The following is a 24,599-nucleotide window of genomic DNA, read 5'->3' as shown; positions in this document are numbered from 1 at the left end:
AGTCACCATTGCAAACCAGGAAGATGTCAAACCGGGCTCTCAAAACAATTGCCTTTTATGAGCAGTATGTGCACACATTTCCATGGTCCAAAAGAGATTTAGGATTATCTGAATTTTAATCCAAGATATCTTGGAAAAGTTAAGGTTATAATGGGGTATAAGTACTGAAAAATCATAAGTTATAAAAACATTTTAAAAATTAAGAAAAAACACAAATATATATGACATATTAATTCATATTCCAGTGACAGTCTATTAAGAACTAATACATTCCTACACTGAAATACTCATGGAAAAGAAAAATGTCATTAAGATATCATAATTAGGAGTTCCACTGTGGTGCAGTGGGTTAAGAATCTGACTTCAGTGCTCCGTGTGCTGAGGAGACATGGGTTAGATCCTTGCTCATGCAGCAGAGTAAAGAGACCAATACTGCCCCAACTGCAGCTCAAATGCTGTGGGTGCAGCCATAAAAAATAAACATAATAATTAAAGAATTTTTACTTTCAAATAAGCATGTAAGCACTTTCTAAAGATATTTTTTAAATCTTTTTAAAGTGCATCATGAATTATATTTAAATTTCTCATCAAAATGTGTAGTTACAGTTTACTGTAAAAATGAGATAAAGGCTAATTAAATAAAATGGATGTTTGTTTTCTTCTCACATATTATGCAGATATAAAGGGCCAGAGCTTGGGGTTTGGCTCTGCCACTTTAAATTAGCTTCCAAGGAGTTCCCGCCATGGCTCTGTGGTTAATGCACCCAACTAGGGTCCATTAGGATGCTGGTTCAATTCCTGGTCTTGTTCAGTGGGTTAAGGGGCCAGCGTTGCGGTGGCTGTGGTGTGGCCATCAGCTGTAGCTCCAATGTGACCCCTAGCTTGGGAACCTCCATATGCTGCAGGTGCAGCCCTAAAAAGCAAAATAAATAAATAAATAAAATTTAAAAAACAAAATTAGCTTCCAAGTTGCTGCTTTTCCCCATTTTATAGCCTTTAGGAGGAAAGAAGAAAATTCCAGCAAGGCTCCTCAAAGAGATGACCCAGAGTAGCACATATAACTTTCTTTCATACGCTATCCTCCTGAAATTAATCACATCCCCAGGGCGATGTCAAATGTGACTTTTGGGGTTGAGCAACACAGGACAAGGACATATGGAAAGTTGCTGACCAAGAATTGACTACTGTGTCTACTTGTGTCAATCCCTGCCCTTGGCAGGGGCAGTTGCAACATTTATCTAGACATGAGACATGGAGAAGAGAGACCACTCCTTTGCCACACTCCTCCCCCACACCTCGTTCCCACCATGTTTTTCCCATCACCAGCCCTTTATAAGCAGAAGGCCTCCTCACAATTGATGCTCAGCTCATCTGTTTCGGATGCCTTAATCTCTCTTGTTTTATGACTCGGCCTTGTCCATTCCTCCCTTAGCAAACCTAATATTTTGATGCCAAAATCCGGGAGGGAATGGCGAAGGGACAGGTTGGCGGTCGGAGATGTCCAAACCCCCTGGGTTTGCAACTTAGCAGCAGGCAGCGGCAGCTCATCATGGGGAAACCTCCAGCTCCCACCCACGTTTGGGTTCCTGACTTAATAAACTCCTTCCCCTGAACCGTCTGGAGCCCAGCCAGGGAGGAATGCTGAACCAGAAACGTCGCCTTTCCATCACCAACTCTGCATCCAACACAGGCCTTTTAATTCTCAGGTGAGTAATTGCCACCTTCTTTCAGGTCTTTTGTCCCTCAAGACTCCTCAGTCACTGGGCCCTGGTTCCCCTGATCTGGGGACACCCACATCAGAGCACGACCCTCTCAGATCCACTACTCAGACCTCGGGGATGCCCAGCCTGAGTAGTGGCACCCCCATAGACGGTCCCTTACTTCCTCTCCTTTCCCTCTTAGTCCTTTCCTTTCCTTCTCACCATGGGGAACATTTCCTCTACTTCTCAGCAAAACACCTGTCTCAGCTGTTGAAACTTAACAAACCTAACAGTGATCACATCTAAACTTGAAGGAGGCTATTGTTGGTGGCCCACAGGTAAAACTTGGGGAATTCCAACATTAAAAGGACAAAGGAATAATGAAAACAGGGAAAGAGTGATCTTCACCACAAATATATCTATATAAATTTTTTTCTTGGTTTTACACAATCTCTCCAATGATCTAACATAGGAATTCTCAGCAAACATATATATCCTGCTTACTTCCTCATGTCTTACCAATGTCACCAAACTCATGTCTCTATCATAGGATTTTTGTCATCCTAAAACGATGACTTAACAACAAAGCTACATTTCTGGTTACAGTGCATTTATTTTATTTGTAATGTTATTAGTCCCATATCTTAGCAGTAACAGCAAAAAATATTCACTAAGCCATAATTCTTGGTACAGTACATGATATAAGCAAAAGCTCACTACAAACCTGGCCACTTTAACCTAGGGACTTATAGTCATAAAGAAGTAAATAAAATTCATATGAAGAAGCTAGGTATTCACCTAGTAAAAAATATTACCACAGGGATTTTGAGGGGTGATAGCTAAAAAGCCACAGTCAAAAAAATGAAGTGCAAAATTTTACATGGGAATTTTGAGGCCTGGATCAAGACCAGAAGCTTCAGTTTCCTTAACTAGATGATCTCTTAATTGGCTCTTATCTTTATTCTTTCTGTTAGGAGAAAAAAAAAAAAAAATACAATGAGCTTTCTAGAACGGTTTTAATGACAAGACAGTAAAAACCACTTTAGCAAGTTGATGGGGAAAACCTGTTCTGTGGGAAAAGTAAAGCTTGATGTAAGACTTTGGTGATGATAGCAGGACAATTAGATAAAAAAGCACTGAGAAAATTTGACAAGTAGGCTGACTCCATTTCAGTATCAAAAAAAAACTTTTGACCTCCAGGTACTAAGATGATTAAAGTTAAAAAGTAACATGGTGAGAAGATAAATCCAGCTTGAGCTACAGATGTGGCCGCCACAACAATATCAAATCATGGGGTTGTGAATTGGTTAGGATTCTGGAGACATGGGGGGTTTCTTTGAAAATGACCTAAACTAGCAGCTGATAGGGAAGAACATGCTGATATTTTTTCAAAGCTCCCTACTAACCAACTAAGATGCTATAAAAAGTGTGGTAACCCCTACTAGGAAAAACCAATCTCTCCCAGCCTAGCTCATTTTTCTTTCCTGAAATACAAGTCTATTTTTGAATACTGCCATGAATAGAGTTCTCTTTGGGAACAGTTAAGTGCTATGCAGTTCAGCATGTTCTGGTATAATACCTTTGATTCAAAAGTTTCATAATCCACTTTATAGACAAAAGTGGATTAGGTAGATAATGCTTGAACTTTCATATGGCAAGGTAAGAAGCCACATGTGGAGCAGGAACAAAGGATGAGGAACTGGGAAGCAGAATTTGCATTAGCAAATGGAAAATAAATATGGTTTCAGTGTGGTCAGACAAGAGAAGGATAAAAAGAAGCTGCAATGAAAATGAAAGGTCAATGAAAGATATGAAGGAAGTGGACTTCAGAAAATGTTTTAAAAGGCATTGTCTCACATAGGTGATTTTTAGAGGAATCTCTGAAATAAACCTGGGAAATAAATCTGGGAAGCAAAGACTTATTAATGTGAAAAAATATGAATCATATACTTTCCTTTGGAAGGGAACGATTAAAATCATAAACTCAGGAAATTTTAGGAGTGAGAAGTGATTTTAAGATCAATGACTTTGTTCTCCAGATGAGAAAACTGAAGCTCAAAAAAAGGTTTAGTGTAATGCCCCAGGCTGCATAGTAAGGGCCCATGTCTATATGAAAAGTGGATCTACTATCTATAGAGCTAGTGCATTTTCCACAATATCACATCACCTTTTTCAAATGGCAAATACCTTTTTTTAGCAATTCAAAGAGTGCAGTTTTGTAATTTAAACAGAATATTTCAGTATGTAACTTCTTTAAGGGATTTCTTTATCAACCTAAAAAGTAGTAGAGGAATTCAACTCTTGATCCACCTCTTTGATCAAACTGTTAAGACACAAGAGATTACTATTGATCAATGATTTTTACTCTTTCCATTTTCAGTTTACATGTGTGTATCCTTTCACAAAACAGTATTCAGCTGAAAACACTGTCCATAAATTAATTCATTTTTTGTACTTGGACTTTTTCAGAGCCAGGAAGTTTTCATATGACCTCTAATTTTTAGGTATAGTTTTAATTGGATAAAATTGATACAGTCTTTAGAGTGGAAACTACACTGAGTGGACTTTTGGATAATGTCTGAATTGAAGCTGAAGCTTAAAACATCCTTCTCTAGAACCTAATTAAATGAGTTAAAGACTAGTTATAAGCTACTCAAAAACTTACCAGCAGCACCCAAAAAAAGAGGGGGGGGGAGCAAAACTAAAACAAAACCCACCAAAATTCATGGTATAAATTTTTTCCAATAGTGTCAAAAATTGGCCTTTGTCCACTGGTGCTGGATAAAAATGCAGAGGTAAGAATTTTGGGTAGAGGAGAAAAAAATGGTTTTTATTGCTTTGCCAGGCAAAAGATACCACAGCAGGCTAATGTCTTAAACACTGTGTCCTCCACTGGGAAGAATTGCAGGGAGTTTTATAGTAAAAAAGGAGGAAAATGGGGTTTCAGATAAGAATCAGGGTTGAGGGCAAATATGTATCCCCCTTTCTTTGGGGGAATCTTTAGTCATCCGAATTGGTGTCATGAGATCTCAGCATGATCATGGTGTTCTCCTGGGTTATCATATCTCAATTTTTCCAAAAGTAAAAATATTTGCCATAATTGCATATTGAACAGAGATTAGGGCAATAGGAAAGTCCAAAAAAAATCATGTGTTTTTATAAGCACAGGCAATTGTGTTCAGGGTGCCTAAGTTCACAGGTTGTGTTTAGGATGCAATTAAACCAGGGAGAAGCACAAAGAAGAACTCTAAGCTATTCAATTTTAAACTTAAAGAAGCATTAGGAATATAACTTCTCCTAGGTATGTGATGTACCTGCATCAATAGCAAGAATATTCTGAGGCTGAACATGGTCTTTTTTCTATTAGTTGCCTACACACACTCTCCTCCCAACCAGTATTGCTAAAAAGAACACAAAAAGTTCTAATTTATATTAATATCTTGCAATTTGTAGAAAAGCAGGTGAAAGTGATGAGTCAGCAGCCTGAGAAAAAGAAAATACATCAGGGCTGGTGACTCCTAGTAGCCAGTGACTGCTAGGCCATCTCAGTGGAGACCTGAGGAAACCATAGGTCCTTGTGATTGAGATAGATAGACAGATCTCAAAAAAAATTTGTTTTTGCTACTCATCAACTTGTAGGAAATAGTACGCAGCAGAGTGGAACCTCATACACATTTACAAACAGAATAAGCCCCCACATTAGTACAGAGGAATCTTAGTACAGATTTTTTGCCAAATTGTAGAAGAGAGAAAGAAATATGAACTGTCATACAAAGTGAATATGCAACCTCACAGGAGCCTACTCTCCTACTCAACACCTTCTCCAATGCCTCTCCCCCATTTACAGAAAATAAAAAAGCAAATCCTATGCATTACTCAAACTGTCGTTCATTCAAAAGAATGGAAAACTCACTCACTTTATGGGAAAACCATGGGAAAGAGCCTAAATAGGACTATGTGAAGGAGGAACCAATTAAAAAAAAAATATCATGGCAGCTATGCAAACATACCTCCAAAGGAAGAAGACTAAGAAAAGTGAGAAGAGAATAGTACATAAAATATTTCCCCAATAAACCTGATTCTAGAAGCAAATTCAACCAAAGGAAAGTTTTCTACATTACCATTTATTATAAAATAAGTTAATAAAAAAAATTTCAAGATAATAAGACAGATTAAAAGGAAAGATTAAGAAAACCAAGTGCAATCTAAATCAATAGTGTTATAAAAAATATCAGTAAATTAGAAGCAGCAGAGAACAAAAAACATAGTTGAACATCATATATAATTAAAATGTAAGAAGGAGTTAACAAACATCGTAACAATTAGAAATGTATAAAGAAATGACAGTAAAGACAAATCAATGGGACCTAACCAAACTCAAAAGCTTTGGCACAGCAAAGGAAACCATTAAAAAAAAAAAAAAAAAAAGACAACCCAAAGAATGGGAGAAATCCTTTGCCAGTGAGGCAACAGACAAGGAACTAATCTCCAAAATATAGAAACAATTCATGCAACTCAACAACAACAACAAAAAAAAAATTGAAAAATGGGCAGAAGACCTAAATAGATATTGCCCCAAAGACATGTGGATGACCAACAAGAACATGAAAAATATACTATATCACTAATTATTAGAGAAAAGGAAATGAAAACTGCAGTGTGGTGCCACCTCACAGCAGTCAGAATGGCCATCATTAACTATTTAACAACATGCTGGAGACAGTGTGGAGGAAAAGGCACCCTCCCACTGTTGGTGGGATTGTAAATTGTTACAACCATCATGGAAAACATTATGGAGGCACCTCAGGAAACTGAATATAGAACTACCATATGATAGAGCAATTCCACTGCTGGTCATATAGCTGGACAAAATTTTCATTGAAAAATATACATGCACCCCTAAGTTCATAGCTGTACTGTTCACAGTAGCCAAGATATGGAAACAACCTAAATGTCCATCAACAGATGATTGGATTAAGAACCTGTGGTACATATATATACAATGGAATATTACTCAGCCATAAAAAGGCAAACTAATGCCATTTGCAGCAACATGGATGCATCTAGAGACTCTTATACTAAGTGAAATAAGCCAGAAAGAAAAAGACAAATACCATATGATATCACTTATTTGTGGAATCTAAAATATGAAATAGATGATCCTGTCTAAAAATAACAAAAAAACAGAAACATTATGGCCAAGAAGTACAGACTTGGGTTCCCAGGGGCAGAGTGGGGGAGGGAGTGGGATAGATGGGCATTTTGAAGGTTTTGGAGTTGCAAACTGTTATACTTGGAATGGATGGGTAATGGGATTGTACAGTACAGGGAAATGTGTGTGATTGGCTCAATTTGTTGTACACAGAACTTTAAGTATTGTAAATCAACTATAATAATACTAAAATTTTTAAAAATGGCTAAGAGATTAAAACCTAAAATATTGGAGTCCAACCCCAGGAAGAGGTCTAGTAAATTGAACAACAAAAATTCAAAATTTTAATGTTCATTTTTAGATGAAGGGAAACTGAAAAAGTTACACAACATTCCAAGAAAATTCAATTCAGAATAATCAATGCCAACTTATCTTCTATTGGATCTCAGGTATGAAAAAGAAATTCTCCAGGTATTCAAGCAGATATAAAACATGACACATATGAAAGCAAGATACAGAATTAGCTTTAGAAATTTTCACAATTATGTTCTGTGTAAAAGAAAAGTGTTAGAAAAATATCTTCAGAATTCTAAGAAAAAAATACTTATTTGCCCATGCATATAATCCCTAGAAAATTATCATTCAAGTATAAAAGAAAGAGGAAGATGTCTCATATATGAATAAACTCAAGGATTATAGAATCCACAGCCCTAAAAATAACAAACACACAAAATCTGATTGACAGGGATGCACATGTCAACAAAAGATGAATGGATCAGTTTTAAAAGAGGACTAGTTTAATACTTAGTGCCAGAGAATAGCAGAGTAATATCTGCAAGATTTTGAGGAAAAGATGAGGCATCAAACTTTAACATGCAGTTAAATTTTTCTTCAAGTGTCAAAACAATAAGAAATATTTAGTAAGCAATCTCTGGGATTATAGTATCTAAGGATCCTCATTGACAAAGATGTTTAATAGTATTTAGGAATTCCTGCTGTGGTGCAGTGGGTTAAAGGATCCATGTTGCCATAGCTGTGGTGTAGGTCTCAGTTGTAGCTCAGATTCAAGCTCTGGCCTGGGAACTAAGAGAGAGTATTTATTAGAGAGAGTATTTAAAGACCTACCTCCTCCTCTTTTTTCTTTTTTCTTTTTTTTTTTAACCCCATAAGATGTTGAATTTCTTTTGATTTTTCTTGGAGGATGTTCCATGTGCACTTAAAAAGAAGGAAAGAATGTGTATTCTCCCAAAATGCTCTATCAATCTATCTGCTAGTAGGCCAGGCCAGGGTTTGAGTACAAATTGTTCCTTTGTGTAAAAGTTTGTTTACTATTTCCAGGATGGTAGACAGCCAAAGTTCAAACGTTGTCTACATGTGTATAATATGATTAAAAATAGTACAATATTTTCCCTATTGATAGGCACAATTTTCTCTCTATTTTGTGGGGCTTAAAATAGAAATAGTGTTGTAATGAATAGAGTCTCATTGTCTGCTTGTGTTAGAGTTTCTCTAGGATATTTAGTTAGAAGACAAATATGGGGATCAGATGGCATGTGCATATTTAATTTTGCTAAATAACTTCCAAATTACTCTTCAATATGATTTTTTGAATTTTCTTCCTCACAAGTGAAGAATGCCACTGCTTAGTAATACTAAAGGATGTTCATTGTTGCTAGTATATTGGGTAATAATATTTCATTTTTTAAATTTTAATTGGAATTCTATAATTACTACTGAAGTTGACTATCTACTAAAATTGAGCAGTTAAAGACATTTGTGTGTTCATGTTTTATTTCTTTATTGTTCAATTTTGTGTTTTTGTTAATCATCTACTGTTTATCTTTTATATGTTAATTAGTAGAAATCCTTCATGTATTCTGCAAAATGTTTTTTAGTTGTAAATTATAATTGTCCTTCCTACCTGTACTCTCTTGTTAATCTCCACACCGTGATGGTGGCTTTCTGTGAATGTTCTGTGCACACACAAGGCAAGTTGAAAATACAATAGTTATAGCCCTGGAAACTAATCCCTATGAGTGAGTAAGGCTATTTGGTTAAAAAAAAATCCCTGCTTCCTTTCCTATTAATTTTAACCCTGAGGGTTTTTCTCTCTGTCTCAAACAATCCTCATCAGGATTATATCCCTGAAACTATGGTGGTTTCCAGCTAGATTATATAGCTTTCATTGGCTTTATTGCCCTATTTTCACTTCCCAACTACTCTCATGTATTTTCCTTAGATGACCTTCTAAATTTGAGGAACTCATACAAAAATATTTGTCAGTTCTGTTTTGCTATAGCCAGACTAAAACATACACAGGATAAATAGAAAAGAAAGGAATAAAAGGAAATAATCTACTGAACTTTTACTTTCTTTGTGATAGCTCTTGTTTGAAAATAGTGTTATCATTGGCTAAATCTATCAATATTCTCCCTCTTACTTCATCCTTTTATTTTTTAATATTTTTAAAAAACTCTTGAAATATCCTGTATGAGAAAGATATCTTTCAACATTTTCTTCAAAAATTTTCTGTATATTTAATTCTCATGGAATTTCTTTTGCTTTATGGTGTGAGATAAGGATCTAATTTTATTCATCCTGAGATGAAAAACTCACTGACCCAGCATCATTCACTGAAAAGCCATCCTTTCTTCACTTACTGATAACACTTTCCTCCTTTTTATTTTTTTAACATTTTCATTTTTTTAGTAAAGTATAGTTGATTTACAATGTCAGTTTCTGTAGTATAGCAAAGTGACTCAGTATATATATATGTACATTCATTTTCTCGTATTATCTTCCATCATGTTCTATCCCAAGAGATTGGATATGGTTCCTGTTCTATACAGTAGGACATCACTGTTTATCCATTCTAAATGTAATAATTTGCATCTGCAACCCCAAATTATCATTCTATTCATAACACTGTCCTTTTGATATATGCAGTTTCCATATATAAATCAAGTTGTTTGAGAAATCTTTATTATTTCCCTGACATATTTTTCTACCTCTAAGCTAATATCACTCACTGTTTATTATCACAACTGTATAATGTTATCTAATACGGCAAGTTCCATTTTATTTTAGTAACTTCTTAAATTTCAAAACATATGATTTTCCTCTTTCACATTAACCTGTTTGTTTTATTTTATTCTGTCCTTCATAAATAGGTGGATTTTTTTTAAAGAAAAGCTATTATTCTACACATTTATTTGATCATATTAAGCATAATTACTAAAACATGTAATTGGAGGTGAATTTGTAAAGTGAACACTGATTTCATTTCTAAACCTAAGTATATAATTTTTTCTTTTTTAATTCAACTAATTTTATTATATTTATACTTTACAGCCATTATCACAACCTAATTTTAAAATATTTCCGTCCCAAATTCCCGGTCCACCCCCCCCAACCCCCAGCCTGTCCCCTTTGGTAACCACAATTTTTCAAAGTATATGAGTCTGTTTCTCTTCTGCAAATAAGTTCATTTTTATCCTTTTTTTTTTTTGATTCCATGTATAGATGATAGCATATGGTGTTTGTGTCTCTTGGTCTAACTAACTTATCATGGTAATTTCTAGGTCCATCCATGTTGCTGCAAATGCCATTATTTCATTATTTTTAATGGCTGAGTAATCCATTATGTATATGTACCACATCTTCTTTATCCACTCCTCTGTCGATGGACATTTAGGTTGCTTCCATATCTTGGCTGTTGTATATAGTGATGCAGTGAACATTGGGTTACATGTATCTTTTCAAGTCATGGTTTCCTCTGGATACATGCCCAGGATTGGGATTGCTGGATCACGTGATAATTATATTTTTAGTTTTTTGAGGAATCTCCATACTGTTTTCTGTAGTTATTGCACCAATATACATTCCCACCAACAGTGTGGGAGGGTTCCCTTTTCTCCACACCCTCTCCATCATTTACTCTTTGAAGACTTTTTGATGATAGCCATTCTGGCTGGTGTAATGTGGTACCTCTTAGTACTTTTGATTTGCATTTGTCTAATAATTAGTGATGTTGAATATCTTTTTATGTGTTTTTTTTTTTTTGCCATCTGAATGTCTTCTTTGGAGAATTGTCTGTGTAGATATTTTTCCTATTTTTGATTGGGTTGTTTGTTTGTTTGCTATTGAGCTTCATAAGGTGTTTATATATTTTGAAGATTAAGCCCTTGTCAGTTGTTTCTTTTGCAAATAGTTTCTCCAATTCTGTGGGTTGTATTTTCATTTTGTTTAGGGTTTTCTTTGCTGTGCAAAAACTTTTAAGTTTAACAAAGTCCCACTTGTTTATTTTTGTTTTTATTGTCATTGCTCTAGGAGGTTAATCTGAGAACATGCTGTGGTTTATGTCAGAGAATGTTCAGCCTGTTTTCCTCTGAGAGTTTTATAGTATGTGGTCTTATATTTAGGTCTTTAATCTATTTCATGCTTATTTTCTGTATTGCATCAAAGAGTGTTCTAACTTCATTCTTTTATATGTAGCTGTCCAGTTTTCCCAGAAGCACTTATTGAAGGGATTGTCTTTTTTCCATTGTATATTCTTGCCTCCTTCATCATAGATAAGTTTACCATAGGTGTGTGGGTTTATTTCTGGGCTTTCTCCTGTTCCACTGATCTGTATTTCTGTTTTTGTGTCAGTACCATGCTGTTTTTTGATGGCTATAGCTTTGTTGTATAGTCTGAAGGCATGGTGCCTGATTCCTTCAGCTCCATTTTTCTTTCTCAGGATTGCTTTGGCTATTAAGGGTCTTTTGTGTTTCCAAACAAACTTTAAAATATTTTGTTCTAGTTCTGTGAAAAATTCAATTGGCAATTTGATAGGGATTGCATTAAATCTATAGTTTGCTTTGGGTAGTATAGTCATTTTGACAATATTGATTCTTCCAATCCAAGAGCATGGTATATCTTTCCATCTGGTTGTGTCATCCTTGATTTCTCTCATCAGTGTCTTATAGTTTTCAGAGTTCAGTTCTTTTGTCTCTTTAGGTAGGTTTATTCCTAGGTTTTTTTTGTTATTGTTTTGTTTTGTTTTTTGTTTTTTTGATATGATGGTAAATGGGATTGTTTCCCTAATTTATGTTCTGATCTTTCATTGGTAGCATATAGAAATGCAGTTGATTTCTGTGTATTAATTTTGTACCCTGCAACTTTACCAGATTCATTGATGAGCTCTAGCAGTTTTCTAGTAGCATCTTTCGGATTTTCTATGTATAGTATTGTGTCTTCTGCAAACAGTGATGGTTTTACTTCTTTCTTTCTGATTGGGATTGATTTTCTTTCTTTTTCTTCTCATTGTCATGGCTAGGACTTCCCAAACTATGTTGAATCTAAGTGATGAGAGCATACATCCTTGACTTGTTCCTGATCTTACTGGGAATTCTTTCAGCTTTTCTTTCACTCATTTATTTGAGCATATTAGGCATGATTACTTAAAACATTTAATTGGAGATGGATTTACAATGTGAATGCTGATTTCATTTCTGAACATAAGTATATAATTTTTGATTTTCAATCTTTGCTTTTTTTTTTTTTTTTTTTTTTTTTTGGCTGTGCCAACAGTCTGTGGAAATTCTGGGGCCAGGGACCAAACCCACACCACAGCATCAACCCTAGCTAGAGCAATGATAACACATGATCCTTAACCTGCTGCATCACAAGGAAATGCAATCTTATATTTAATATATTTATTACCCTGTGCTTGGAGCAGAGCATATGAATTCATTTTACTATCTTCTCCTTCCCTTATATAAAGTCAAAATAAATGTAACAAAGCTCTTTTCAATTTTATGAAAGCAATTGCATCTGCATCAGCTATAATGAAGAAAACAATAATTGTTCTTCCATATTCTTGGCTCCCCAGAGTCAAGGGTCCCTGTTCAGGTTCCAGTTGTATGGAGGGCCTGACATATTATTAGAATCATTTCCTAGAATACAAAATGAAGCTTTCTCAACTCTGTCAGTGGTATTCTCATTTCATATGTATTTTAAAGTATTTAAGAATACAGCTAGTATTGGAGTGCCCATCGTGGTGAAGTGGTTAACGAATCTGACTAGGAACCATGAGGTTGTGGGTTCAATCCCTGGCTTTGCTCAGTGTGTTAACAATCTAGCATTGCCGCGAGCTATAGTATAGGTTGCAGATGTGGCTCAGATCCCACGTTGCTGTGACTCTGGCATAGGCCAGTGGCTACAATTCCAATTCGACCCCTAGCCTGGGAACCTCCACATGCCACGGGAGCGGCCCTAGAAAAGGCAAAAAGACAACAACAACAACAAAAAAGAATACAGCTAGTATTAATTCAGTTAATTAAAAAATATAAATCTATCCCATGACATACATTTATTTATATCTACTTTTTATCAGCAAGGATTTCACAGAGCATCATGCAGTTTTTTCAAGAATAAAGAAAAATAAACAAAAGTGGCCATTGCTTATTATAGCCAATTATAACATGGCCACCATTTCAGCTCATTAAGGGCTCCTGATCTAGAACTTCTTTATATCTGGCCCATCGTTTTACTTGCCAGAACAAAAGGCAAATTGGTTTACTTAGAACAGGTTTTGTTTTATGGATTAATTTTGAATTCTAAGCTCATTGTTATTTAAAATGTGGAAGTCTCAATGCCGAACTGTACTTTAATTATCAGAGAACAGTCTCTGTTTCCCCATAACCACAGTTATGAGTGTGATTATCTCAACTTGTCCTCTTGGTATTATTGGCATGTTGAAAGAGATAAAGTTCAGGGCAAGCGATTAATGTCTTCCCCACCCAGAATACTTCCTTAAAGTAGAAAAAAAATGCTTAATTCCTCTCATAGCAGCTACTCCTATTCATTGATAACTGCATGAGGTCATAAAACGTAGGCATATGATGCCTTAAGTGGACTTTCCTTTAGGTTAGATCAATACTACCTTACATTGCATGACTTCACATGGTGATATAATAAAGATTACAAAACTAGAGATTGTTTCAGTAAGAAATAGGTATATGAAAGTGAGATTGTGCTAGGGTGGAAAGAGAGATGTATGTATTAATATATATGTCAGACTTTTTTTATATGTGTGCGTGTGCATAAAAGTTATCTTTAGAATGCCTACACCTACATAAAAAAGAAAAAAATGTCTTAATAATGACCTGAGTCAGAGGGTAGAAGGTTGATCTGTTAGAAACCCTCTACAAATACCACATGCATGTGCCAATGATTAATTTGACTACCATGAATTTCATATTTTTTCTACCAGTTCTCAAAATGATAAAGTGTCACTTTTGTTTACAGCTTGCATTTAATTTTACTCACCTTAACAAGTGGCTTGTTCAGCTGATAAACATTTACAACTCTAAGCATCTCCTTACTCACTAATATCTTCTTAAAGATTAACTGCACTTTTAAAGCTGCTTAATATATGGAGATGTAATTGCCAAAGGAACATATACAACTCTTACACAGACCAGTAAGACTAGGAGAGACTTGTTGTTGACAAACTTTCTTTGGAAACTTGAGGGCTTCTGCTCTTCAGTCAGTGCAGGCGTATGCTCTCTCAAAGATCTTAGAGTAGGAAACCTTCAAATACTAAACATGGGGTCAAAGCGAATTATCCCTTCAAGGCATCGTTCTCTCAGCACCTATGAAGTCATGTTTACAGCCCTCTTTGCCATATTGATGGTTCTCTGTGCTGGATTAATTGCAGTGTCCTGGTTGACAATCAAGGGATCAGAAAAAGGTAAGTCACACAGAGTTGGCTCTTGAGGGTGCTGTCAAATGAATGTACACTCTTTCATCTCCAGAATCCTGCCAGCATATTGTATTCATTGCTGTGCTTTCATGACAAGATATTTATATTGCATTCAGATGCTTCCCTGTAGTTCACCTCATGGAATTTTTTTAAGTTGGTATATAATTTGGAATTCAGAACTGAAACATAAGACTAAGTTTTTAAAATAAAAAATAAGCTTCTCAGTTTCAATATATTAAAAAAGTAGGTTCATACCTGTGGGTCTGTTCTGCAAGAATTTAAAACATAAACATATTCAAACATTGTTCACTATAGAAACAGATAAATAGGTCAAATTAAAGAAAAAAGATCGCTTATTTCTGGAGCATTATATCTTCATTTTTGTATTAGTACAACAATTTTAATTGCAACAATATAAGGGAAATTGGATGTAATCGTGAACTTATAAAGATCTCAAGCTGCCTAAGTAGCAATATGTGATTGACAGAAATAAGAAAAAGTAACTATTATTTAGAAGTAACTTACTTATAACAACTGCTTTTCAAAGATCTTCAAATATATTCTCTTGTTACAACAAACCTGTAAATTGTTATTGTTACCCTCATTTTATAGGTGAAAAATCAGAGACAGAAAATTTAAGTAACTTATTTGAATTTGTAGCATTACTACATAGTGCAAACTAGACAATCCAACTTTAGAACTTTGCTCTTATTTATCATTTATTCATATACAAGATAACTTCAAATAACAGCATAGCAAAAGTCTGAGTATCAGATTTCTTTTTTCTTTTTCTTTTCTTTTTTGGCCACATTCACAGTATATGGAAGTTCCTGGGCCAGGGACCCAACCCAAGCCAGAGCTGTAACCTATGCCATAGCTGTAGAAATGCCAGATCCTTAACCCATTGTACCACAGCAGAAACTCTTGGATTTATTTTTTCTGAGAAAATTTTCACATTTTTTAAAAGGATAAACTACATATGGTATATTAATTCCTTCCGAAAACTCACAGGACAAAACTCTTTACTGTGAGTGATTTGGGTTTTACCAAGAAAAGTCTCAGCCTTTGAGTTAGATTTTTCCTTTCTAAGTTTGAAATAGAATGTTATAAATATGATTTAGAATTTTATAAAATAATTTTAGTACAATCCCTGGTTTATTTAACTATTGTGGATGTATACAAGGTATATATTTTAGAGAGAAAGAAGGCTTGTTGATATTTTATGCAATTATATGAACAATTAAATTATAGAGGTTCTGAGACTTTTAGAAAAGGGCTTTGGTTTTACTTAAATGATGTGAACAACTTTAAAGATATGTAATCATTTGGAACTTGATTATACCCTTTGGTTCTCAATAAAATACAAAAATTATTTTACCAGTAAAGTAAAAAATAAATGTAAATATGATTTAATTGTGAATTGAATATAAAAAGGGATTTGAGCTAAGTCTATAAATAGAACACTAGAGGACATAAGGCATACTAGTTTTTATACACACTTTTTTTTCCCTTTTTTTGGTCTTTTTAGGGTGGCACCCATGGCAAATGGAGGTTCCCAGGACAGGGGTCCAGTCTGAGTTGTAGCCACCAACCTACGTTTCAGTCATAGCCATGCGGGATCCCAGGCGCATCTGCAAGCCACACCACAGCTCACAGCAATGCAGGATCCTTACCCCACTGAGCGAGGCCAGGGATCAAACCCACATCCTCATGGATGCTAGTTGGGTTCGTTAACTGCTGAGCCACTACGGGAACTCCATTTTTTATTTATTTATTTTTATTTTTATTTTTGTTACACACTTTTCTTTAGTACTCTATTACTTTTTATTGGAAATCATTTTAGACTTAAAAAATTGCAAAATTTGTAGTTATTTTATAACCTTAGTCCAGCTTCTCTTATCTATTCTATACATCATAAAATCTTCCAACCAAGAAATTAAAATTGATACAATTTTATTCGAATTTCACCAGTTTTTCCGCTGATATCTTTTACAAGTTCAGGATTCAGTACAGAGTCCTACATAGGATTTTGTTTTCATATTCCTTAGTCTCCTCCAATCCATGACAGTTCCTCAGCCATCCCTTGTCTTTCACTTTTAAATATGCAAACCTAAATATAATTTCAAGTTTTTTAAAAAAGCAAATGAAATAGTATAAATATGTTATATCAACTATGTAATAATTACTATTTAGGCTAAGTGCAATTTTTTGTTTAAAATATTCTAGGACTTCCCGTGTGGCTCACAACATAACTACTCGGTGTTGCTTCTCCAGTGGCTGTGGCTCGACCCCTGCCTTGGAATATCCATATGCCACAGGTGCAGCCACAAAAATATAAAATAAAATATTCTAATATTGCTTCTGGACCAGGAGGTTTGTTTCAATATATGACAAATCTTGGGTTCTGAAGGCAGCCAAACCAATTTGTCCAAATTCCAAATATTTTTTTTTTGGTATTTTTTTAATTGTTATTTCCCCAATACATTTTTTTTCTACTGTACAGCATGGTGACCCAGTTACACCTACATGTATACATTTTTTTTTTTCTCACACTATCATGCTCCATCGTAAGTGACTAGACATAGTTCCCAGGGCTACCCAGCAGGATCTCATTGCTATTTCATTCCAAAAGCAATAGTTTGCATCTATTAACCCCAAGCTCCCAATCCATCCCACTCCCTCCCCCTCCCCCTTGGCAACCACAAGTCTGTTCTCCAAGTCCATGATTTTCACTTTTATCATCTTGGGAAATTTCTCAGTGACCTATGCCTGAATTTCCCTATCTGGGAAAAGAAGAAATTAACATCTCACACCAGGTCAATGTATCATTATTACTACATTTACTAGTGATTTCATCATTGTGTGAGTTTCACCTAGATCCATTCATTTTAAATATAAATTGATATCAAAGGAAATATTCTGACAATGGGATTGTACTGGACTTAATGGCACACTTTACTACCCATGTTTGTATTCAATTTGTTAGCTTTTTTAACAACACTTTTTCATATTGTGATAATACATTTTCTGCAGCATTCTCAATAACTTCTTCCATGATGAGTCTCCACCTAATGGCAAAAGGTCACACATGCCAATTTTATAATTATTGGAATGAAAGAAGTAGCTTCAAAGCTATGTTTCAAAGTAACATACACACTGAAATCTTCACAGCAATCCACATGAAGAAAATCAGCAGTGTCCCTGAAAACTAGGTGTTCAAGAAGTATTTGAAAGCAACTACAAAACTTTTAATGGTCCATTTCTCCCCATGCTTCCCTGAATCAGTTCCCATAATTGGTAGAAGTTGATCATTCCTGAATCTTGCAACAGGAATCTCAATAACAAACAAAAACCCCACAAAATTGAAAGTGTAGAGTGTTGGTTAGACTTCAAAGAAAAGAAAGAAATAATTTTTAATTGCATAACAAACTAGATAGCTAAAAAAATTAAAAATTTTATTTTTACTTTTTAAGTAGCTGATGATGAAACATGAAGATGGCGAAGAAAAAACTCCAGGGCCAACACATCAAGCAAGAACTTCTTTTTTATTTTCCCACTGTACAGCAAGGGGGTCAGGTTATCCTTACATGTATACATTGCAATTACAGTTTTTCCCCCACCCTTTCTTTTGTTGCAACATGAGTATCTAGACATAGTTCTCAATGCTATTCAGCAGAATCTCCTTGTAAATCTATTCTAGGTTGTGTCTGATAAGCCCAAGCTCCCAATTCCTCCCACTCCCTCCCCCTCCCATCAGGCAACCACAAGTCTATTTTCCAAGTCCATGATTTTCTTTTCTGAGGAGATATTCATTTGTGCTGGATATTAGATTCCAGTTATAAGTGATATCCTATGGTATTTGTCTTTGTCTTTCTGGCTCATTTCATTCAGTATGAGATTCTCTAGTTCCATCCATGTTGCTGCAAATGGCATTATGTCATTCTTTTTTAATGGCTGAGTAGTATTCCATTGTGTATATATACCACCTCTTCCAAATCCAATCATCTGTGGATGGACATTTGGGTTGTTTCCATGTCCTGGCTATTGTGAATAGTGCTGCAATGAACATGCGGGTGCAAGTGTCTCTTTTAAGTAGAGCTTTGTCTGGATAGATGCCCAAGAGTGGGATAAGCAAGAACTTCTATGTCTTAACTGGAATGTGAATATTTCCTCTTATTCATAATTCACATTTTTGGTGTTTTGTTTCCCATTAATTGAACTAGATGCAGCACTTGGAAAAAGTCACGAAGCCAGAGGGACAATGAAAATAACTTCTGGAGTTACATATAATCCTAATTTGCAAGACAAACTTTCAGTGGATTTCAAAGTTCTTGCTTTTGACATTCAGCAAATGGTAGGAGAACTTCTATTTTCAACTAGTTTAAAATTTCGTAACATAGCTTGAAATTTTACTTCTTGACAAAAGATATATAGATCCTGTCCTCTTTGAAAAAATTAGTTCATAAATGTAATATGCTCAGGAGACTTAAATGTTTGAGACCCATCATCACAGAGCAGGAAATTGCCCCCAAGATGGTTCTAAGAATATAAAGATTACTTTGTTTAAATTTTTAAACAAACAAAAAAAAATCTTTAATTTACCTTTTTTAAACTGTTTCTTTTTTAGATAGGTGAGATCTTTCAATCAAGTAATCTTAAAAATGAATATAAAAATTCAAGAGTTCTGCAATTTGAGTAAGTATAACTCAAAATTTTTCTCTAGAAATGAAGCACAGGATCACAAAGTAGTGATTTTTTTTTTTTTTTTGCTAATATTTGTAAATGCTTGTTACTATTTTTAGGAGAAAATGGAACATTTAAAATTTTTAATGTTTTTTGGGAGGATTGAGAAAAGTAGCATGGTATAAACATTTGTTACTTGCAGCAAACAATAATAATAACCATAGATAATTGACTCATGTTCTCTCTCCTGAGTGCAAAATCTTACAGACACATGGAGAAGGCTGAGGTTGATTGTATACAGATGCCTAGGGGTCTGAAGTTTAAACTGTATCATATGGGATCCACAGGGGACTCCGGGTCATTGGACACTGTAAAGAGCCTCACTTTATACAAAGACTAATCTCCTATCTCAGATCTGAAACAACTGAATCAGAATGCCCAGCACCAAAGATGCTCTCTACATAGTCTTCACAAGTGTCCTGACATTAGTAAAGGAGTCATTTGTTCTTAGTGACCAAATAGAAGTAGGGGGGGTCAAATCAAAGGGAAAGTGATCATATTCAGAAAAACAATGACAGAAGGTCAAAAGGGATTAGTTCATGATAAGTTGGAAACTTTAGGCCTTGCCATTTCTTTTGGAACAAAACATATCCACCCAGTGGAAGTCATAATGGAAAAAAACAAACAAACAAACAAACAAAAAAAAACAGGAGTTCCCACTGTGGCACCACTGGTTAAGGACCTGGTGTTGTCTCTGAGGCAGCACAGTGGTTTATCCCTGGCTTGGGAACTTCCATATGCCTGGAGTGTAGCTGAGAAAAAAAAAAAAAAAGGAAAAAAAAGGCACAAAGCTTCATCATTTTACAGCTCCCCAGCCCCCACAATTTAGAAATCTGTTTCTCTCTTTCTCATCTACTTCTCTATCTACATTTACCATTCTTTATCCCACTGCATATTCATGATACTTAGTCTCGGTACCCAGCCAACCCTACTCCCATCTCCAGTCACCATTCCTTTCCACAACACAGATTTCCACTCCCTTTTCTGGGCTTAATATTTTTGGTGGGCTCTTTCATTGGCCTGATTTTAGAGCTGGAAGGAGATATGTGGACTCTCAGGAAGGGTTATTATGATGATGATTATTTGTTTGTATGTTTTTCTCGAAGGGCTGTTTTTAAAATATTTATTCAGTGTTTTTTCTGTGAAGGTAAAACCATGCATGCAAGATTTAATTTCACTTGAAGCTATTTATCCACTCTGAAGTGAGTGGAACCAATTTCTCTTTTCCAGTTTTAGAGAGGATTAAGTGTGGAGATCTATGTTAAATCATCACTTTGAATTCAGTTCTTAAAGTTTTAGAGCTACCCCAGGTAACTTCTTGCCTTCCTGCACAGTGAAATCCACACAAAGTCCATTATCTAGAGCAGAGTGTATTAGGATAGTTTCACTAATGGAGGTTTTTGTCTTCTCATGTTTACAGCATGCTGGGTAACTGTTTTTACCAGATTGGGAAAATTTGCTGAATATACTTCTATTTAAGGTCTTGGTGGTTTATCAAAAACCCTAGCATTTTCTTGGATTTTTATTAAGTAATCTTATCTTTCTCAAGATGGTTAAAATCAGTATATTTGAAACTGTAAATTATTTGTGTTAAGGAATTATTTCCTTCCCTTCCTCTAAAGTACCCAGGAGACCAATATAGTACCTAAACCTTGATACATATTTTACAATGATTCTCAAGGAACACGCTTCATTAGCGTAGAGATACATTTACCTAGTTATAGCTGAACTACCTTTAAGTCAGAAATGAATTTTTAAAAGATGCATTGAAGAGGAATTTCACGAAAAATTTCCATAAGATAAATGTCCATAAATACTTTGGGAGACTGAGAAGGATAAGAAATTCAGAAGCAGGAATGAAAGTAACAAGCAAATATGTAGGTTTACTTTAAACAAGCATATATAAAATGATAGGTTCCACTCGGGAAAAAAGTGGCAGACTCTTAATTAGCATTTATTTTCATTTTAAACCCCAATTGATCAACTCCAGAAATAGAATAACTATTGTTCTCAACTAACAATAACCACACTAACTGCCAAAAAAAAAAAAAAAAATCTAAAAATCCTTTAAAATACCTAGTTCCTTTTATGTTTCTGATTTTAATGAAGCTCACATCCCATCCTTACGTATATGGTCAAATTATAGCACTCATGATACTAAACTTAGTCATTAACCTATCTCTTCTTCCTTTTAAAAATCTTTAATGTCAACTCTTGCCCCTCTGCTAAATTCTTTGTGTGTGTGTGTGTGTGTGTGTGTGTGTGTGTGTGTGTTAGAGCCATTCTGCTGGCAAGCAAATGGTTTACCCTCCTCTGGGAACACTTTCTATTATTCAGTTTTGTGGAAAGTGCTTTGAATCAAAGACCATTTAGCACTTGATTCTTTTAATAAAGTGCTGTTTACCCTTTGTGGCAATATGAAGCTTCTTTTGCCCTTTGAACACAAATGAGTCACAAAGTTAGTAAAGGAAAGACTTTTCTTTACTCAGCAACCCTGGAGGTTATCAATATCATTAAGGAAAATAAGAGATAAGAAACATTTGATTTATTGCACACAGGCTCTCTGTATAATGATAGGATTTATCTGCTTTAAAAAATGATTCAGATAGTCCACTAGAACAAGTACTTTGAAATGAAAATGGCCATTGTTTCTTTTTTTTTTCCTAACAGAATAATCCTTATTACCTTAACAAATAACTTTAATCTCACAGCAGTGATAGAGATCATTATTAAACCACTAAAATAACAGTTTTAGCTTTCTTATTGGGTGAAACACAAATGTTTATTGTGGTTTTCCTGATTTCTACAGTATATCTCTCTTATCTCAGCATTTACATTGTATTAAAAAAAAACGATTTTAAAGACTCCAACTCTATGTGGATGTAGGATATGTAACTTCTGTCCTTGTATAAATTATTAAATGCAATATATAATTCACAACTAAGAAAACACATCTTTCATACAAAGATGTTTTATGCTTGAAGATGAGCTAATCCAATTACTTTCAACTCAGTGAAGGAAAATTCCAAATTTGTTTCCTCTCTACCAAAAGTAGCTTGCCTCTTCTACTTCCTATCTTAAGTAAACTAAAAGCAAGTGTTCAGTCAAATGAAATGTATGGAAGTTACAAAAGGAGAAAAATCCAATTTAATCAGAAATAAAACTATCTGCTGTGTAACAAGGATGAGGTGAAGAATGGGAATTGAAGACAGAGAAAGTAATGGATGTTGTTCACTCTCATTTTATTTTAAATACACTTAACTCTGTCCATTTAAGAATTTGGGGAGTGAGGGCGGTTAAGGAGACAAGAAAAAGAAGAGGAAGAGGAGGTGGAGAAGGAAGGAGAATGAAGAATGAGAAGAGAAGGCAAGGGGGAGAGGGGGAGGAAAAGGAGAGAAGCTTCTATCTCTCCAAAGTATGGAGGAAATAAAACATCCGTTCCATCACCCCCAAAATTCCAACCAGTGATTTTCTGCATCTCTTTGGGTATAAAGCTCTAGTAACAATGCAAGATAATAAAAACCCAGGCCTGCCTCTAGGTAAATGTATTGAATTCTCTTTCCCGTTGACAAATAGTTCATAATGGTGTTGACAGCAGTGGTGCGTAGGGTGACAGGGTGATGACTATATAAAAACGCATCTGGGAAACAGAGGTTCTGAGTTTTATTCCTCTCTCTGATACTAATAAGCTATGTAACACTAGGCAAAGTTACCTATGTTACTCTGCATCTCAATATCCTATTGCTGAAAGTACAATGCTGGCCAACATCAGAGGCAAAAAATAGAATCATCTCCCTTTTCTCGAGTTTTTGTCTAAATAAATACAGGATGAAGTCTGAGAATTTTATGGCGTTAGGATTTGTTTTTTAAATTGCAGTTTACAGAACATGACTAAAAGTGCCTTCAAGTGTAAGAGTTTCTCATCTGACAGCACAAGGAATCTAGAGGCTGCTATAAAAGTTAGTTCAGTTTTACAATGTCAGTGACATAATCAAGAATTTGGGTGTTTTCATTCTTTCATTATGCTGTCTTTAGCTTATCAAGTATAGTTTGCCTCGTGGTCCCAAGATAGATATGACAGTTCCAGCAATCACATGTAGATATAATATTCAACAAAAAAAGAATAGTAGTCCACTGTGAGCCTTTTTTATTAAATAAAAGTTTTCCAGAAGTTTCCCATCAGTGTCCTCTCAATTCCACTGATCTAGACACATGCCCATGGATAAAATCACCTTTGACATGAGGAATGGTTGGGGAAGCCATGAGAAAATGAAGATTTATTCTCAAAAAAATTAGGGCCTGGCCTGCATGGAAAAATTAATAAGTGTGGAGGTGTAGATAAAAACAGTGTCTGTGACAAAATCTGTTTTTATCAGGAACAACAAGTAATTCCATGTGTGAATAAATTTGGGGAACCCAGAACTAAATCGTTATAAGATTTGGTTGCTGTGATTTAATCAAATGACTGAAAGTTAAAACATTCTAATGTTTATAAATAGTATATTTAATAGAGGTGAAATGTGCAATTGCTCATCAGAGTATCCTTTTCACATCAGTAGTGAAAAGCTAGCTTCATATAAAGAAATCACTTCTGCTAAACTACGAACCTAAGCAGTAGCACAGAAACTAAAAAGGAATAGATTACCATGTGGAAATGCCAACCTACTGTGATCGTTCAGGAACATTTTGACACTATATATAATCCTCGGAAGAAAAAAAAATACATTCATTATAAGTTCTGTCAAGACAGACATATAGACAGACACATAAGGAACTCTTTAGGAGTTGACGAAGTCCTTTAAGAAACTCATTAACTTCTAGATAATACAAGAATATGAATGTAAATGCCTAAATTTCAGAACCAGAAACATACTATGCAAAATTTAGCCTCTTTATTCTGCCTCTTAAGGATCCAAGTAAACTCTGAGTATCCCCAGCTTACTGAGAGGTACAGAATAAAGACCAGATCCTAAAATCACAGTAGAAAGTAGAAAAGTAGATAGAAGAGCAAAAAACTTTCAAATATCCCCACTGCACCAAAAATATATTCAGTTTTATGATTCTTTAAACTTTAAATCACCAGTGAAGAAATCTTTTAAAATTCATGTTTAAGCGCAAGAGATGAAGAAAAAAAAGATGACTTGGGCCTTATAACTGAATTCTAACATTATGGTTAGAGATGAGTAAGCAAGATAATACTAACCCTTTACCATGAGACTGAATATTTGATAAATCCCCAATAATCCACTTATGTTTG

General features: G+C 34.9%; 1 protein-coding gene across 2 annotated transcripts in view; it reads left to right on the top strand.

Moving 5' to 3' along the window:
• TMPRSS15 (transmembrane protease, serine 15) overlaps positions 1,449-24,599 on the top strand; it is a 170,913-nt gene continuing 147,762 nt past the window's right edge. Inside the window, exons 1-3 of one of the 2 annotated variants that reach the window (XM_021068532.1) lie at positions 1,449-1,706; positions 18,823-18,953; positions 19,227-19,294. In XM_021068532.1, the coding sequence (XP_020924191.1) occupies positions 18,861-18,953; positions 19,227-19,294 (161 nt within the window). In that variant the 5' untranslated portion in view covers positions 1,449-1,706; positions 18,823-18,860. 2 annotated transcript variants of the gene reach the window in all.

The sequence above is a fragment of the Sus scrofa genome, chromosome 13 (genome assembly GCF_000003025.6).
Source record: "Sus scrofa isolate TJ Tabasco breed Duroc chromosome 13, Sscrofa11.1, whole genome shotgun sequence".
Classification (NCBI taxonomy): Eukaryota; Metazoa; Chordata; class Mammalia; order Artiodactyla; family Suidae; genus Sus; species Sus scrofa.
The sequence above is the reverse complement of the archived record's forward strand: the minus strand, read 5'-3'. Positions and strand labels throughout refer to the sequence as shown.